Genomic DNA, 16,847 nt, shown 5'->3' with positions numbered 1-16,847 from the left:
CTCTGGGAGTTCAGGACTGGCCCTGGATCCTGGCCGGCATCTGGGGCAGAAGCAACACCAAAGTGAGGATTGGCTGACTCCGCCCTGAGGGCACAGGGGACAGCAGGGCGTGAGGAGCCAGCCCGCATCCCTCTGGTGCTCCCAGGCCAGTGTGCCTGGGCCTCGCCCTGCGATGACAGGTCCCTGGCTGGGCCTGGCTAGGCTGCTCACCCTCTCTGGGCTGCTCTGCTTCTCGGCTTGCTGCTCCGGTGAGTTGTGTGGGCTTGAACTGTTTGGGGAAAGAATTTGGAAAGCAGGTTTTTCTGGGAGCTTTTAACAGACTTTGCCTCTTTAGCTTCTTAGCCAATGTGTAGTCCTAGTGGAGGGGTCTGGCAATGGGGCAGTGGGACCTTGCGTGTGTGCCCCGCATTTCAGGGCAGTGGGAACTTGTGTGCACCCTGCACTTTCTGTGCCCTCTTTGTGACTGTGATCAGGGTGGCAGGCCAGTAGCTCCTTTCTGTTCTGTAGCCCGTGGCTCTCCAGGCCAACTGGTCCTGGGGATGTGGCTCAGAGGCAGCAGCCAACGCATCACTAGGTCATTTTCTTTACAGGCTGTGCCCTCCCCTGCCCCCATGCCCACTTGGGTTGCAGAACACAGCCAAACACCTGTTACCATGGTCTCTCCGAGATGTTCAGACAATTTCAACTTTTAGGAAGAGAAAGGTTCTAGGGTGTAGTCTTCTCTGGAATAGGTCAATCATGGAAAACTTTGGGCAAATTGCAACTAGTTAGTGTGAGAACGTCACTATTGCTGAGCCATCCAGCTCCCTGCCAGGGCACTTGGCCATGGCATGCAGAGTGTGCCCTCCCCCAGGTCTCCTTCTAGTAACAGTTCCAGTGGGCAGGGGGAGGCCTCAAAGCAGGGGGAGGAAGTAAGAAGTTGCGTCGTCCACCGACTAGACAAGCAGATGCAGACTCATCAGCGTGAGGCTATGTTTGTTACCTTCCAACCTGCTAAGGAAGGTGCCCTCTCTTGTCACTTCTGTTCTTTGGTGGCTTCTAATGTCATGCTGGCCTGGCTTGAGGGGCGCTGCTTGATGTAGGAGATAGAGATGGAGAAAGCCCCTATAAGGGCCTATTTGTGGGCTGGCCTTGAGAGTGGGGAGATGAGGACGGACACCATGGGGATCTGGGTGTCATATTTACTTTTAAAAAAGGACTTTAGAGATGATTTAGGTCAAAGCCCTAGTGGTACTGATTAGGAAACTGAGTCTCAGGTCAAGGAAGTGAATTGTACCATATCACAGGGTGACTTGCACCCAGACTCACACTCTAATGCAAGTACCCATATTGCCAAAAGGAAGGTAGTATGAATCATCCACCACGGGTGTGCCTCGGTTTCTCAAAATGAAACAGGAAAAAAGTTTCTGTTTGAGAGGCCAAAAGACAAAACTAGCATAAACAACGGGGGGGGCGGGGGGGATGGGGGAAAAACTCAATTACCAAAAGCCTCATTAGACAAGTGCCCATGAGTTGGCAATGCGGTGGAGGTCATGTATAGTACAACTTTGGTAGATTTAGAGGGGGCAAACAGTCCTGAAATTCCATGAGGGTTGGCATTTGCAAGGCAGCTGCCCAGGCCTCAGCCACACAGTGCACCCGGCTTCTGCAGGCTCCCAGTACATACACACAATTGTTTCCATTACAGTAGAGCCAACGGGGGCTTTTCCAGGCTGGACCCTGAGCTCAGCACAATTCCAACAGAGACTGCATAGTGCTGAGTGGGACCCACAGGCCACTGGATGACACCAAAATAGACATGTAAAGTCCTGGCTTAGCTGCCACAGGGGCGGGGGTGCTCCTAAACACAGCCACCTGATGGAAATATTCTGAGCTGGAATGAGCTGTAAATAAACTAGACTGTGCTAAAAAAAAAAATAATAAATAGCTCCGGAGAGTTGGGGGAGGGGCGGTATTGATGCCTTCACTTGCTGAGAGTGAAGAGTGAGGAGGAAGGGGAAGGGGCAATGTCAGCGCCTCCTCGCCTCCTCGGGAAAAGCAACTGATAATTTACGTTACTGAAGAAGTCTCCCATTTCCAGGAAGAAATGAGAGAAGCAATTGCCTTACATGATACAAGATGCTTTATCAGTGGACCCCACGTGAGGTACTGGGTGAAGGAAAGCATTGGAAGCCATATATGGTTTGGAAACATAAAGGATGATGAGTGCAAATTCCTCATGGGGACCGGAGTGTAAATCAGCATGTGGACTTGCCAGTCTCACAGATGTTCCTGGCTGGAGCCATTTTTCTTTTTCTTTGGGGAGGGAGGGAAAAGAGGAGCATGTGTCTCTTTTTTTGTTGTTTTTTGTTTTGTTTTGTTTTGTTTGCTACTAGGGATTGAATCCCAAGGCAAACCCTCTAAGCCAAACCCCAACCCTATTTTATTTTATTTTTTTAATTTTTATTGGTGCATTATATTCATACATCATATTGGGGTAAAAATCTTGTGTGTACATACATGCACACATCACTGATTTAACCCCTACCCAATTCCCACCCCATTCTCTCCGCGTACCTCCCTCCCTTGCTCGGCTTAGTGGTTGACTTCGATATGTTTAAGTACATTGTGTCTTTTAGAGATTTTCCTCTTCCCCCCTCCTTTCTCCTCCTTTAGGTTGTCTTGTTTGCTCCTCCATAGGATTTCCTGTTTTATCTAGAGTTCTCCCTAACTCTCACATATTAGGGAAAACATCTGATTTCTTATTTTTTGTGACTGACTAATCTCACTTAGCATAATGTCCTCCAGTTCCATCCTATTTTATTTTTTATCTTGAAACAGAGCCTCTCTGAAGTGCTGAGGTCTCATTAAGTTGTTGAGGATGGCCTCAAAACTGGGATTCTCCCATCTCAGTCCCAAGTAGGGTGGAGCAACTGAAGCTGCCCACTCCTAGGTGCTCTACACTCTAGAAAATATCTGACATTAATATCAAGTTTTATAACACTCTAACTCTATCATTTACCACTAGGAAATAGCAGGACATCGACTGCAGATGGCAAGGATCAAGCCAAAATCAGGAACATCCTAAAATCATAACCAAACACAGACAAAAGACTCGTCCAAACACAACAATGACCATGCCCCTATCCTTGGGAACATGAGTCTTTGCTGTTGTGACCAGTCACAATTTTAGTCTTGCTTCCCACCCTTCCCTTATTCTAGAGAAGAATGATGTTACCAAATCATAGGGTAGCCCTTGCTTCCTGATAGCATCCAATCCAGAGAATAGCCAGACTTTGCTTTTTCATAATCTACTCGAATCACATAGCAAAAGCCCCAATCCTAGAATAAATCCTAACATTCTCTTGCAGAGATGCTTTCAGTTCCTTCTGGTGCACATTCAGAACCTCATTGCAATGAGTTAACCAACCCAGCTTAGTTGGGCTACAGTGTGTTTGGGGGCCTTTGGTTGAAAACAATATGATAGTCTCAAGTAGTTACTATGAAAGCCGCTTGCCTCCTTTTCAGGTCCTGCCCTTCATTTTTACCCAAAATAGTCATAGTGTATAATTTAATTTTTTAAAATTTTTATTGGTGCACTGTAGTCACACATCTTAATGGGGTACAAGATGGTAGAGGCAATACTTGCACACATCACTCATTTAGCCCTTCCCCAGTTCCTACCCCATTCCTTCCCCCTCCCTCCTTCTCATGTTTGGCTTAGTGACTGACTTTGACGTGTCTGTGAATGTACATTATGCACAAAAAGGAAGGACTCTAGAAGGAGGCCGCCTGGGTTCCAGTGTGAGCTCTGTCACCTACCAGCAGTATGACTTTGGTCAAATTGCTTAATTCATTGGTTTAGTTAAATTCATTGCCTCAGTTAATTGACCTATAAAACTGATGATGATGATGATGATGAGGAGGAGGAGGAGGAGGAGGAGGAGAAGGAGGAGGAGATGATGAGGATGATAGTGCTCAGCTCTCAGGGTTACTGTAAGGATTAGGCAAATTTTATTTTTTGAAAATTAATCACCTAAATGGTGCCTTGCATATAGTGTTTGTCATTAATATTATTAATTTGACAACCATTTATGGAGTTCCTACTGTTTTCCAGGAATGCTGTTAGATTCTGGAGGTGAAAACTGGCTCCTGTCTTCCCTGGAAGCACAGTTTAGTTAGGGAGATATAAGAAATCAGTTTACCTCTGTAGAAAAAAAGCTAATATAGGTATAAATCCAGAAAAAAAAACACATAGCAGGGCCACCCAATCTTGACCTGAGAAGTCAAGCAAAGCTTTCCAGCTTTGTGAGGCACGTGGTGGGCAACCCACACATGTTTTGTGGTGCCAAAGACTCTGTTATGAGGTAGAGGTAAGGGTACCATCATGAGACCCAATCTGGGAACTAAAAATATATGGGTTTGGGCAATTATAGGTATCACAGCTATGAACATTCTAATACTTGCATTTTGGTGAAAATACATCAAATTTCCATTACTAAATACCTGGGAGTGAAATTGTTGGACTATACATTCAGCTTTAATAGAAGCTATCAAGCAGTTTTCCAAAGAGGTTATGCCAACTTGCACTCTCACCAGTCAGAGTTTGAGAGCTCTGGTCACTTCACATCCTTTCCACATTTGTTGTTTTCTACCTTTTTCATTTGAGCTATTCTGGTGAGCATGTAGCAGTGTCATCATTGCTCAGTGGAATGGATAAGTGGACTGTGGTTTAGCCACACAATGGATCTCCTTTCAACAGTAACTACAAACACCAGCCCAAATGACTCCATAAGTGCTATGCTCAGCAAAAGAAGCCAAACATAAGAATTTGTACTGTATGCATCTATCTATATAAAATTCAAAAATAGGCAAGAAAAGTTCTGGTGTTAGAATTCAACATGGTAGCAGATGGGGATCCCAGAGAATGGAGCTTAAGGAGCTTTTGGTCCTGGAGAATTCTGTTTCTTGACCTGGGTCCTGATAGAGTTTTTGCTTTAAATCATGGGTGTGTTAGTCATCTTTTCATTGTTATGACCAAAATACCTAGTAAGAACAATTTAGAAGGAGAAAAGTTTATTTTGGCTCATGATTTTAGAGGTCTCAGCACATAGCCAGCTGGTCGATTCCATTCTTTGAACCTGAGATGCCACAGAACTTCATGGTGGAAGGTGTGGTGGAAGGAAGCTGCCCAGCTCCTAGCAGCGGGAAGGAGAGAGGGGGAGGAGAAGGGCCTGGGAAAGATAAAGCCTTCCAGAGCACACCTTCAGCGACTGCTTCTCCAGCTAGGACCCACCTCCCAGAAGACCATTCAGCTATGAATGGATTAATCCATCAATTGGATTCATCAGAGCTCTGTTATGAGGTAGAGGTAAGGGTACCTCTACCCTTCTTCTCCAGCTAGGACCCACCTCCCAGAAGACCATTCAGCTATGAATGGATTAATCCATCAATTGGATTCATCAGAGCCCTCACAATTCAATCATTGGCTAAAAGCCCCATCTCTGACCCTTGCCTGCACTGGGGACCATGTTTTCAACACAGGGGCTTTTGGGGGACACTCCAGATCCAACCATGACAATGGGTCTGAGCACTTGGAATCAGTTAACACTTCCTCCAACCGTGGCTGCCTCCCTGTCCATACAATTTCCACCTAAGTAATGACCAAAGCTATTGACAAATACTTCCTTTCCTTCAACTGCTAGGGGCACATGGCGTCTATCAGAACTTTGCATTACTTACTGTATCAAAAGAGTGACAAGTTAGTCTCTGAAGAAGTAGAAGTGGTCTTTTAATGGTCACAGCATCCATACTATCTTCATTCAACAAAAGAAAGGGGAGACAGTGTCAAGTAGCAAACAAGAGGTCTATTCACACCTGTAATCGGTTAGAAATTAGATTTGGGAGCCTAAGGGGCCAACTAGAGTCTCCCTTGACCCTAACCATGACCCCACGCTAACGAGCAGCAGTTTTCTCTGAACAGCCCTTCCTGGCCTGGATCAGAAGAAGCGTGGCAGTCACAAAGCCTGCTGCATGCTGACACCTCCTCCACCCCCGCTGTTCCCACCACCGTTCTTCAGAGGGGGCCGAAACCTGGTGAGTCCTTAGACTTGGAAGAACACAGGACTCCAGGTATCTCAATGCCCACACCATGCCCTACCTCACACCCCATCTACCCACGGGCTGTTTTCAGAATCTCATCTTTTCTCTCACTCTGAGGTTGAGCCCTAGAATGGACAGTTTGCAGTTTCTGAGACATTTCTGTCCTGCTCTCTTAAACCAGTGATGGGGGGAGTGTCTTAGCTGAGAACTGAATTTGTCAAAGTGTCTCTTCTTTTTTTAAACAGTGAGGTGACCCAGCATGTGGCACACACTTGTAATCCCAGAATTGGGGAGGTTGAGACAAGAGCTGAGGCCAACCTCAGCTACTTAGTGAAGCCCTCTGCAACTTAGTGAGACACTGTTTCAAAAAAAAAAAAATTAAGAGAGCTGGGCATGGTGGCGCATGCTTGTAATCCCAGCGCTTGGGAGGCTGAGACAGGAGGATCGCACAGGTTCAAAGCCAGCCTCAGCTACTTAGTGAGGCTCTCAGCAACTTAGTGAGACCCTGTTTCCAAATAAAGTATTAAATAAGTCTGGGAGTGTAGCCCAGAGGTAGAAACCCCCTGGGTTCCACCCCCAGGACCACAAAAAAAATTAAAAGAATAAAAAATAGGGCTGGGGATGTAACTCAGAGGTAGAATGTCCTGGGTTCAATCTCCAGTACTGCAAAAAAGAAACAAAGAAAAGAAAGAAAGAAAAGAATGAAGTGAAATTAAACTTTCTAGATTCCTACCCACTATTTAGATTTGAAATTTCCCCTTTTTCTTCCCCCATGTATTTGTGAAATTCTGGGGAGGGGGATGAAGATGAGGGAGAGGGATAAAATGGAGAAGAGCAGCTAGAAATAGAGAAGGGGGCCAGAGAGAGGTTAGATAATAGGAACCAAAATACACTTCAATAGAAGAGTTACTTCTAGTGTTCTATAGCAAAATAAGGTAACTATAATCTACAACTTATGCTATATTTCAAAATAACTATAAAAGAAGAGCCAAATGGTTCCCAACACATAGAAATGAGAACAGCTTAGGAAGATGTAAGTGCTAATTACCTAGAGTTGGTCATGATATATTATACATTTATATTAAATTATCATACTTATACCCCATAAGCATGTACAAATACTATGTGTCAATTAAAGAAAGAAAAATATCCCTTCTACAGACCATGCCTTACACAGACCATGTTCATGAAGTGACACAGGAAATAACTCTCCTATAGCCACGCTGAAGTATGAGAGGGGACAGATTTGGGAAAGAGAAAAAAGTGAGGGAAGGAGCAGGAATCAAGACCTAGAAGAAAACAGGCCAGGGCATTCCAGGGACTTGGGACTCTCAGATCTTTCACAAATCTACTAGACCTTTACTATCCAATGCCTTTGCCACTAGCCTTGGGCACTTCCATTGTGGCTGGTTCAAGTTGTGATGAGCGGTATGTAAGTGTAAAATATACACTGGGCTTGAAGATCTAGCTTATATTTTTAAAAAAGAATGTAAAACACATTACTAGTAGTGAAGCATGGTGGTATGCTTGAGTGGTGCACTCCCAGTACTTGGGATTGCAGGTTTGAGCACAGCCTGAGCAACCCAGTGGGACTCTAAGCAATCTAAGCAAGGCTCCATTTTAAAACAAAAAAGACAAAAGGCGAAGGTGTAGCTCAGAGGTAGAATGCTCCTGGGTTCACTCCTCAGTAACACACACACACACACACACACACTCTCACACAAATAACTAGTAATTTTAAATAATAAATATATGTTGAGTAAGCCAGGCGTGGTGGCACACACTTGTAATCCCAGCATTTGGGGCTGAGACAGGAGGATCATGGTTCACGAACAGCCTCAGCTACTTAGTGAGGCCTTTTGCAACTCAATGAGACCCTGTTTCAAAATAAAGAATAAAAAATAGAACTGGGGGTATAGTTTGGAAGTAGAATATCCCTGGTTCCATCCCCATATCATTATATATGATAATATTTAAATAGGTAGGGTTAAATAAAATATAGTATAAAATTAATTTCACTTGTTTCTTTTTACCTTTTTAGAAGGTAAATATATGGCTACCAGAAGATTTAAAACTACAATGTAGCTCTCATCAGTGGCTTCTCAGGACACATATTGGGGTGTCAGGGAATTCCCAATCTTGGGCCTCACTCTGGAACAGGGTGGTGTCCAAGGAGGTGGCCCTTCCTGTGTCCCCCAAGTCTGACCTATAACCTCGTGTTGCTTTGCACTGAAGCTTCTCTCCCCAGACATAAAGAATCTCCTCCTGGAGCTGGAAACCTCACAGGTCCCATGCACGCGAGGAGGCTCACCGGGCTCCCCTGGACCTCCAGGACCCCAGGTTTGTGTGTGCTACCAGACCCCTTCCTGCTGTCTTCCGTTTGAGCAGGGGATCCCACCGGGCTCTTGTCTGCCCTTTATAATGTGATACAGGGCTAGGTCTACTTTCCTAGCTGGCCTGCAGCTCCAGAGCCACCTGGAGAGAGAGTGGGTTCTCCTCTGAGTGAATGCTGGCCTGCCCATTGTGATGTCCACATCTATACAAGGGAGATAATGATTGCTCCTGCCATACTGTATTTTTGGGGGGACCAGATGAAATACTGCCCATATAGATACAGCTATTACTTAGTTAAGATCAAACACTTGATGCTGCTGGGCTAATGTAATTCTTGGCCCCACCTATAGAGCCAGAGGTTCAGCATTTGGTGCAGGAAAGTGAAGCCAGAGGAGCTCCTTACCCTGTGCCTCACTGAGCCCCCGATATTGCCACCAAGCCCCCCACCCCTCCCACCAAAGGTAAAAGAAAGAGTGCAAATTTGGCAAAATTCTAGAGAAAGAACTTTCTAGATAAGAGAGTATGCTCCAGGGACTCCATCTCAGTCTCCCTGCTCCTCTGGCCTGCCTCATTGAGGAACCCCTGGCTTGGTCTCCTCCAAGGGGAAAGAGAGTGCAGGCGCATCCAGCTCACCAAGCACCTATCCATGAAGAACCTAAGCAGAGCCTCCTAAGCATCACAGGAAGACTAAGTGCCACAGTCCTTACCGTGTTGCAAAGCCTCGCAAGAGGGGACTCCAGTGATTCCCATCAGCTCATACCTACTCCATCACTCGTGAGCCACAGTGGTTGTCCCGTGAGTCCTCACACATGCCAAACTTGCTTCCCTCGGATTTTTAGCAGAGCCGCCCCAGCCCAAAGTCGAATCCCTCCACCATCACCATCACTCAAATTTGGGTTTTCTCATCCGGCTTTAGTTTCCTGATTTTGTTTTTGTTTTTGTTCCTGGTATCCTGTCTGTAAAATACAGGCTCTGTGGCATGCTATGCCTCATAGATCAAATCCAGAAACACCCTGTTTTTCTAACTAAAGTTTTATTGTCTATGGCTGCTTCTGGACTACAGGAGTAGAATTAAGTAGTTCTGACAGAGACCGAATGCGACCTGCAGATCCTGAGGTGTTTATTCGCTCTCTGACTTTGTACAGAAGAAGCTTACTGCCCCCCTGGTCTGTGGGGACAGGGGCATTGTCCATCCTGCTCACTGTTGTATTTCCAGTCTGCACCTGTGCATGGGTTATTGCCTGTTCTTCATAAACATTTATTGACTGCAATAAATAAAACAGGCCTTTGAAACGAGAGTTGGCTAGAGGCTGCCATAGAAGGACTGGAAGTCTACAAAAGGGCATGATAAAAATCCCCTAAAATGGGTTTCCACCATCCCGCCTTCAACGGCCTACTCTGATGGGTCTAAGGGCATGGGAGAAGGCATAGAGCATCAGGAAGGAAGGAGGTGGTCTGCAAACCTCAAAACAACAGTGCTTCAGCCACACTTGCACATTGCTAGCTTCATGCAGCCTGCTTGACCCACGTGGGAGCTGCACCACAGTGAGGGGTCTGTGCAGCAGTCTCGGTTCCCTTAGGACAGTGTGATTGCCACCCCTGCTCAAAGTGAGGTCGGTACACCTGCAACACTGGCATCGTATCGTAGCTCACTAGAAACACTGAATCTCCCCCCTTTCAATCAGAATCTTCATTTTAACATTTAACAAGACACTCCCCATTTCCATCCCAGTGAAGAGTGAATGGTCTGTACATCACAATCTGGGAAATGCTGAGCCGGAGCATAATGCTCTTGTAAAATAGTTATAATCATTTCAAGAAATGGCCGAAACTAAGGCTTAGAGGAATGAAGAGAATGGAATGAATATTCTTCCCTCCTCCCTTCCCAAAGCAAAAGGCAAATAAATCAAAGATGGTAGTTCTCAATGGCACACTACCACTCTCCGGGAGCTTCAAAAATCCCCAATGCTTATTCCCCTGGGATTGTTATTTAATTCCACTGGGGTATGGACTGGGCTTTGAAATTTCCCACAGAAATCCAGGGGATTGTAATGTGCTGATGGCTTTGAGGGCCACTGGCTGAAGGGCTTTTGGGTGTTCAGATAAGTTTCAGAGAAGTCATACTTCAAACGGCTTTTGCGTGGTGCACGTCTACCCGCAGATCATAGGGATGCAGTGGGGGATTTTGACGGATTTCTCTCTGCAGTCCTGGGGACCTTGGAAAACAGTTACAAATGGAGTATTTCACAGATGTGTGAGCAGAAAAGAGCTGCATTCTGACTGCAGTTGTGCAAAGCATTGGCACATGGGTTCTGGAGTCCCTGAGCTGGACTTGCCCCATTCCCGTGGCCTGGCAATAGGATAGAAATGTACTGGTTTTTTGCTCACACTCTTTGTATCTTGAAAAAGAAGACCTTTGCTTCTGAAGGGGAGAAGGGGAGAATTATTTGACACCTGGTACCCACAGATCAGCCCAAAGTCCTCTGCTGCTGTGTGCAAAACCTATCTTCCCTCTTCCCTGTGAGGTCAGGGTCATAATGGAGCTTGGCAAGAGTAGCTGAAAAAATATGAAAGGCGGTGAAGAATTCTGTTTTCAGCAACCAGGATTTCTAAAGATTCTTTAGTTGTTCTTATCAAGCACTCTGGAATTTCAAACAACCCAAGAGTCCCAGGGACAAAACCAAAGTCACAGAGAGTGGATGTGTGAACATTGCAATCATGGTGCCACTGGAGACACAGTGCCAAGAGGGTGAGGAGGAGGGATCGAGAGGCAGAGTGTAGCCACACAGAGAACAGGGCCCTGGAGCCCCACAGCCACACAAAGAACAGGCTGCTTCTGTCAGAGCCCCGTGCACCGAGCACCCTATCCTCACCCCAGCCTCCCTGCCGTGGTTTTGTATATTCTTCTTCACTTCTTATTTGATTGTGTAGGGTCCACCGGGACTTCCTGGCAAGATGGGACCGAAGGGAGAGAAGGTACGAGCCACTACATTCTTCAACCTGCCTCTCCTGGGTAATCGCAGCTTGTTTTGTGGAAATGCCACTGAGAATTTTCTGGTTGAGATTTCAAAATGCATGCTAATTTTGCCTATAGTGTGTGAGACTGGACCCCTGATCAGTGGGCTGCTGTCTCGAGTGTAGGATGCACTCACAGTTGTAGCCCACTAGTTTGGCTCACTGGCATGGCAGGGGTGCTGTGACCAGCCAAGTAACTGGACAACCAGCTGAGCCACACAGTCATGCCCAGTCATCAGTCCTTCTAAGCCCTCTGCTTCCAGAACTTCTCTTTTGAAGCTATCTCTGTTGACCTTTCTTCTCCTTTCACAGGGGGAGCTTGGCCAACCGGGAAGGAAGGTAAGACCCCTGCTGATCTGTCAGCATCACCCAGGCAACTGCAATCCACGTGTGTGAGGGTCCAGCAGTCGGCCAGTGGCTACCTCTACCCAGGCGATGGTGCCTCATCACTGCGGTAGTAGTTTACTTTCTTCCAGTCTTCAGGAGCTGCACCTGCTACTGCCCAGCATTCAAACTTTCCCCAGACTCAGGCCATCTGCCCTGCCATCATCTGAGACACTCTCCAAAGCCCCAACCAGAAATACAAAATGACTCTCACTATTTGATTAAACTGAAATGAAGTGCCAGAGCAGACAGAAACAAATGACCTTTGCTTTTTGCTCTAGTGAAATAAATGGGAGTTGCTTATGGGCCCAGTGATTCTGAATGAACCAAACACACGTTATCAGGACTCTCATTAGTGTTGCAAGGGAGTAGAGCAGCAGCCTATTTTACTCGCTGCGGTCAGTGGAGATTGGCACTGAAATTCCTGGACTCATGATTGAAAGAAGTGCGAAACTTTGGCCAAAAAAGATTCCTAGAGCTCTAAATAGAAAACACTATATTTCTGGTTGAATGTTTTATTCAAGTGGTTTCATTGTCAACAAGAGCCTTAAACAGACTTTTGCAAGGTATGGGAACAACCCCAGCCACAGCATAGCAACAGTTGAAGTGGTAGGCTGAACAGGATTACGGGTGGTCCCCATGCTCAGACATACGGGGCCCATGTTGGTCAGTGATGTCTGCCAGGACACATGCTAATATTTGGAATCTCTGAGCCATTGGCTCTTTAGCTATCTGTAAAATCAGCTAGTGGGTGCAAAGGACAAGATAGAGTCCAGGTCCATGCTCTTGTTCTCTCTTATAGGGCTTGTTCTTCCATAGCCCTTAGTTTAGACTGAGTTTTCTAGAAGCAAAGACATCAAAAAGTGAATAATTTTTAAGAGATATCCCTCAGGTATTAAGGGATACCTCCAGACTGTGGAGAGTGGGAGAAGCCAAGCAAGGGTATAGTATTAGGGGAATATAAGGATATGGTACAAGGTCATTAGGGAAATTCCAAAATGTGCATTGCCTGGCATCTTGCCCTGCCTTGAGGGATCTGGACTATTGGCATCAGAAAGAGTATAAATTACTGGACCACCTCTATTGCTGAAGTTGCAGGTTGAAAGGAGGAGTCCTTAGTAGCAAGGAGGCTAGCCACTGGGGATGAGTGCTCTGAACAGGGAAAAGAATGCCAACAGCATCTCCTACTGCACTCCCACATGTAATGCTGGCTCAGTCAACAGCACATCCTCTATATATCCTACACATAGTTTAGGGATACAATAGGACATCAAGGATTTAACTTAAACCTAAGTATCCCAACTCTAGGTGTCTGGTCTTTGGAAGGTGGGATGAGACTCACAGGGGCCATATCTGGGCCCCAGATATTCTGGGAAGGGGGAATATACCCAGTTATCCTGACTTTTGCTCTTGATTTTTGAAGGGTAGACCTGGCCCTCCAGGTGTTCCTGGCATGCCTGGGCCTATTGGCTGGCCTGGCCCTGAAGGACCCAAGGTAAGCATGTTATGCTCCTGGGGCTCATGTGGCATCAGAGCAAGGTGGGGGGAGGCTGGTGGCAGCTCCCCAGCACATAGTCAGCTCCCCAAGATGAGGAAGAAGAAAAGAGTCCGGGGACTGTCCACAGATTGCTTGGCCTACAGATATTGTGAATGTGATGGCTGTGCTCCGTGGGAGGAGACATGAGAGGCTCTACCCCTCTTCCACAGGCCCTGCTTCTCCTCTGTCTTAAAAATGAGCATACTATTCTTTGGTTTCCCTTAGATGACCCAAAAGGGACTGATGTCTGACAGCTTTGCCTGGCATGCTGATGGGGCAGGGGTTAGAGGATGGAGGGTGGAGAGTTGAGGGCTGGATGACTGGAAGGATGGAAATCCTATATCAAGAGAGTAATTGCCAAATACTGTTCAAATCCTCTTCCTTGGAGAGGGTCTGGAAGGCCAACACAGCTACAGCCATTCCTCTGTGATGTTCTTCTCACTGCTGGTCATAAGCTAGAGGCTGCAGAGGCTGTGACTTGGCAATTTTACCTACAGAAGCCAGGGGTAGGCAGGTGAGTGTCACCAACAGCTTTGATCCCTGTGCTAGTTGTACTACAAGAGGAGAAAACTGTTTCCAGCCCTCTTAAGATAAGTCCTAGGATTTTTTTTTATCCACTGTTTAGAACTGAGCGGTTCAATATGGCAGCCACTAGCCATGTATATCTATTGAGCCCTTGAAATGTGGCCAGTGCAACTGAGGAACTGAGTTTTGGTTTTTCGTTTGTTTTTGTTTTGGTGTGTGTGTGTGTGTGTGTGTGTGTGTGTGTGTGTGTGTGTGTGTTTACACTCAGGATTGAACCCAGGGGCATTCTACCTCCAAGCTACACCCCCAGCCCTATATTTTATTCTTCATTTTGAAATAGGGCCTCACTAAGTTTTGGAGGACCTTACTAAGTAGTTGAGGCTGGCCGGAAACCCGCGATCCTCCTGTCTCAGCCTCCCAGGTACTGGGATTACAAGTGTGTGCCACCATGCCCAGCTAGTTTTTAAATTTTAATTAGTTAAAATTTAAATTTTAAAGCCTTTATTCAATTCAGTTATTTAAATTTTTTCAAGGATGTTTGGAGCAACTTGAATGTGTGACTCTGCTTTTTCAACTAGATTTCATGAAATATAAATACAGATTAAGTATTTTTGAATGAAAATTTAGCTACCAAGTTGAGATGTTTCTGAAATGGAAGACATACAAAAAATTTCAAATATTTATCATGAAAAACAAAACATAAAATAGTTCATTAATATCTTAATATTGAAGCTAGGTGTGGTGGTGCATGCTTGTAATCCCAGAATTTGGGAGGCTGAGACAGGAGGATTGTGATTCATAGATAGCTTCAGCTACTTAATGAGGCTCTTTGCAACTCAGTGAGACCCTGTTTCAATATAAAGAATAAAAAAAAATAGGGCGGGAGTGTAGCTCAGAGGTAGAATGCCCCTGAGTTCCATCCCTAGTACTGAAAAAAAACCCTTAATATTGATACCTGTTAAAATAAGAATTAGATTAGATTAAATTAAATATAAATTAAAATGAAAATAAATATTAAATACAATTTTATATTAAATAAACGATTTTTATCTGCTTGTTTGTGCTTTTCACTTGACTTCTAAAAACACTTAAAATCCGGTCAGTGCTAGTAGTGGATTTTTAGTATAGAGGATGCTGAAAGTTCCAACTGCAAATGGTTCCAAGGGGCAACAGAGTTCACTCATAAGTCTTAGCCCCCTCCTCCATACTTCACACCCAGAAGCTGATGTTTACTCTTCCTGGCCAAAAACCTAGGGTAAGAATATATGAAGATATCTGAAAGGCAACCCCTACACAAAGAGAAAAACAGGCCAAGATGTGTGTGTGGACAGTTTGTCTCCTGGGGCCCCAGTGCCACGTGCTTTCTCCCCTCCCCTCTCCCCTCCCTCTCACAGCTCTTTATGGGAACAAATCAAGTGTCACCATCTACAATATCCTAGTGAGTATTTAGTTTGGAGGCCTGCTCCATCTTGGGTATTTTCATTTTATATTTAATCTCAAATGCCAGAATGAAAGGAGGAGTATGACGCTTTGGTTCCCTGGGAGGGGGCAAGAGAACGCTTGGGGACTTTGGACTCATAATCCACCCCCAGTGTCTCTCACAATCCATCCCAATTTTGTCCATAACTCCTGGTTAATTTTCTGTAAAAAATGTCACTGTGAGTCTTCTTTTCCTTCTAATTCACACAGGGTGAAAAGGGTGACCTGGGCTTGATGGGTTTGCCAGGGTCAAGAGGACCAATGGGCTCTAAGGTCAGTGTGTGGTCCAGACAGACAGTCCCAGGTCTTCTCACTAAGGCTGTGGAGGTGCTACCGCCTACAAAGATGGGGAGGGCAAGACTGCCACCCTGGGCTGGGCAATGTTCAGATCCTGGAGAGCCCAGGGCCAGGCTGCCTGTCTTTACCAGCCCTCTGGGAGACAGCATGCCCTGGAATGCAGGAGCAGAAGGATATCATCCCTGCTGGTCTCCTGAACTGTAAGTGTCTAGCCTCTGGACAACAAAACAGACCTTCATTCAGGTCTTTGGGAACGAGGAAAGCAATGTTTTTTATAGGCCTGACATAAACACAACCTCTGGGACATCGTTTTGTTTATGGCTGCAACCTCACTAAATTTTGTAGTGCGATGTGGCTACACCTCAGCACCACATTCAGGGATTCCTTCCATTCTTGCACTGTACCCAAAGACCCTACAGAGCTATCTTTAAAAATACCTTCTGCTTTCTTTTAGGGCCACCCTGGATCCAGAGGGGAAAAGGTCAGTGCTTGTGTCTGGTGGCAGTCCAGAGCCTGGTCTGGACTCTAGGCTCGGGAGTTGGTGATGGATAGAAGATGGGCCCAGGTCTCTAATCAGTAACTGCAGTGACCATTCCAACTATTCCTCCATCCTTTGTCAGCAGTCTAAGGGGGAGTGAGGGACCTTCTGATGCAGGCAGGCAGGTTAGGGGGAGCTCCCAATGGAGGCAGGCGCCCTGCACGCTGAGCACATAGCAAGCCTTGACAGGTAGAGAACAGATGCAATATCCACATGGTGCTGGAGGAGGGAGGCAGGCATGTGTCCTTAGACTATATGCTCACCACACAGCATCTCATTTGTCAACACAAAACAAAAGACAAGCAGGAACCTGGGGACAAATTTCTTGTGGGGTAAGAGAGGAAGACTTGGGACCTAGGATTTCTATGAGTTGTCCTTTTTTTTTTTTCTTTTTGTTTTTACTGGAAATTGAACCCAGGAATGTTCAGTGTTCTACCTCCAAGCTACACTGATATTTATTTATTTATTTATTTATTTGTTTATTTATTTATTTATTTATGGGTCTGGGGATAGAACCCAGGGGTATTCGAGCTCTGAGCAACATCCCCTGCCCTATTTTCTTATTATTATTAATTTTTTTTTGGTGGTACTGGGGTTCCTGGAAGCCCTTCTACCTCTGGGCTACACTCCCAGACCTATTTTTACATTTTTATTTGG

The 16,847-nt window shown here is 45.7% G+C and overlaps 1 protein-coding gene across 3 annotated transcripts in view; it reads left to right on the top strand.

Moving 5' to 3' along the window:
• The window catches only part of COLQ (collagen like tail subunit of asymmetric acetylcholinesterase), a gene marked incomplete at both ends in the record, with an annotated part of 61,132 nt that overhangs the window by 17,081 nt on the left and 27,204 nt on the right, over window positions 1-16,847 (top strand). The window contains 8 exons of one of the 3 annotated variants that reach the window (XM_080715811.1): window positions 173-248; window positions 5,963-6,075; window positions 8,317-8,421; window positions 11,347-11,391; window positions 11,743-11,769; window positions 13,238-13,309; window positions 15,566-15,628; window positions 16,107-16,133. In XM_080715811.1, the coding sequence (XP_080571937.1) occupies window positions 173-248; window positions 5,963-6,075; window positions 8,317-8,421; window positions 11,347-11,391; window positions 11,743-11,769; window positions 13,238-13,309; window positions 15,566-15,628; window positions 16,107-16,133 (528 nt within the window). Of the gene's footprint in view, window positions 1-172; window positions 249-5,962; window positions 6,076-8,316; window positions 8,422-11,346; window positions 11,392-11,742; window positions 11,770-13,237; window positions 13,310-15,565; window positions 15,629-16,106; window positions 16,134-16,847 lie in introns of those variants that run through there. The other 2 variants (XM_080715810.1, XM_080715812.1) reach the window with 2 other exon arrangements.

This window comes from Muscardinus avellanarius, assembly GCF_963383645.1.
Source record: "Muscardinus avellanarius genome assembly, chromosome: 18".
NCBI classification, from domain to species: Eukaryota; Metazoa; Chordata; class Mammalia; order Rodentia; family Gliridae; genus Muscardinus; species Muscardinus avellanarius.
This window is presented reverse-complemented; position numbering and strand designations above follow the sequence as displayed.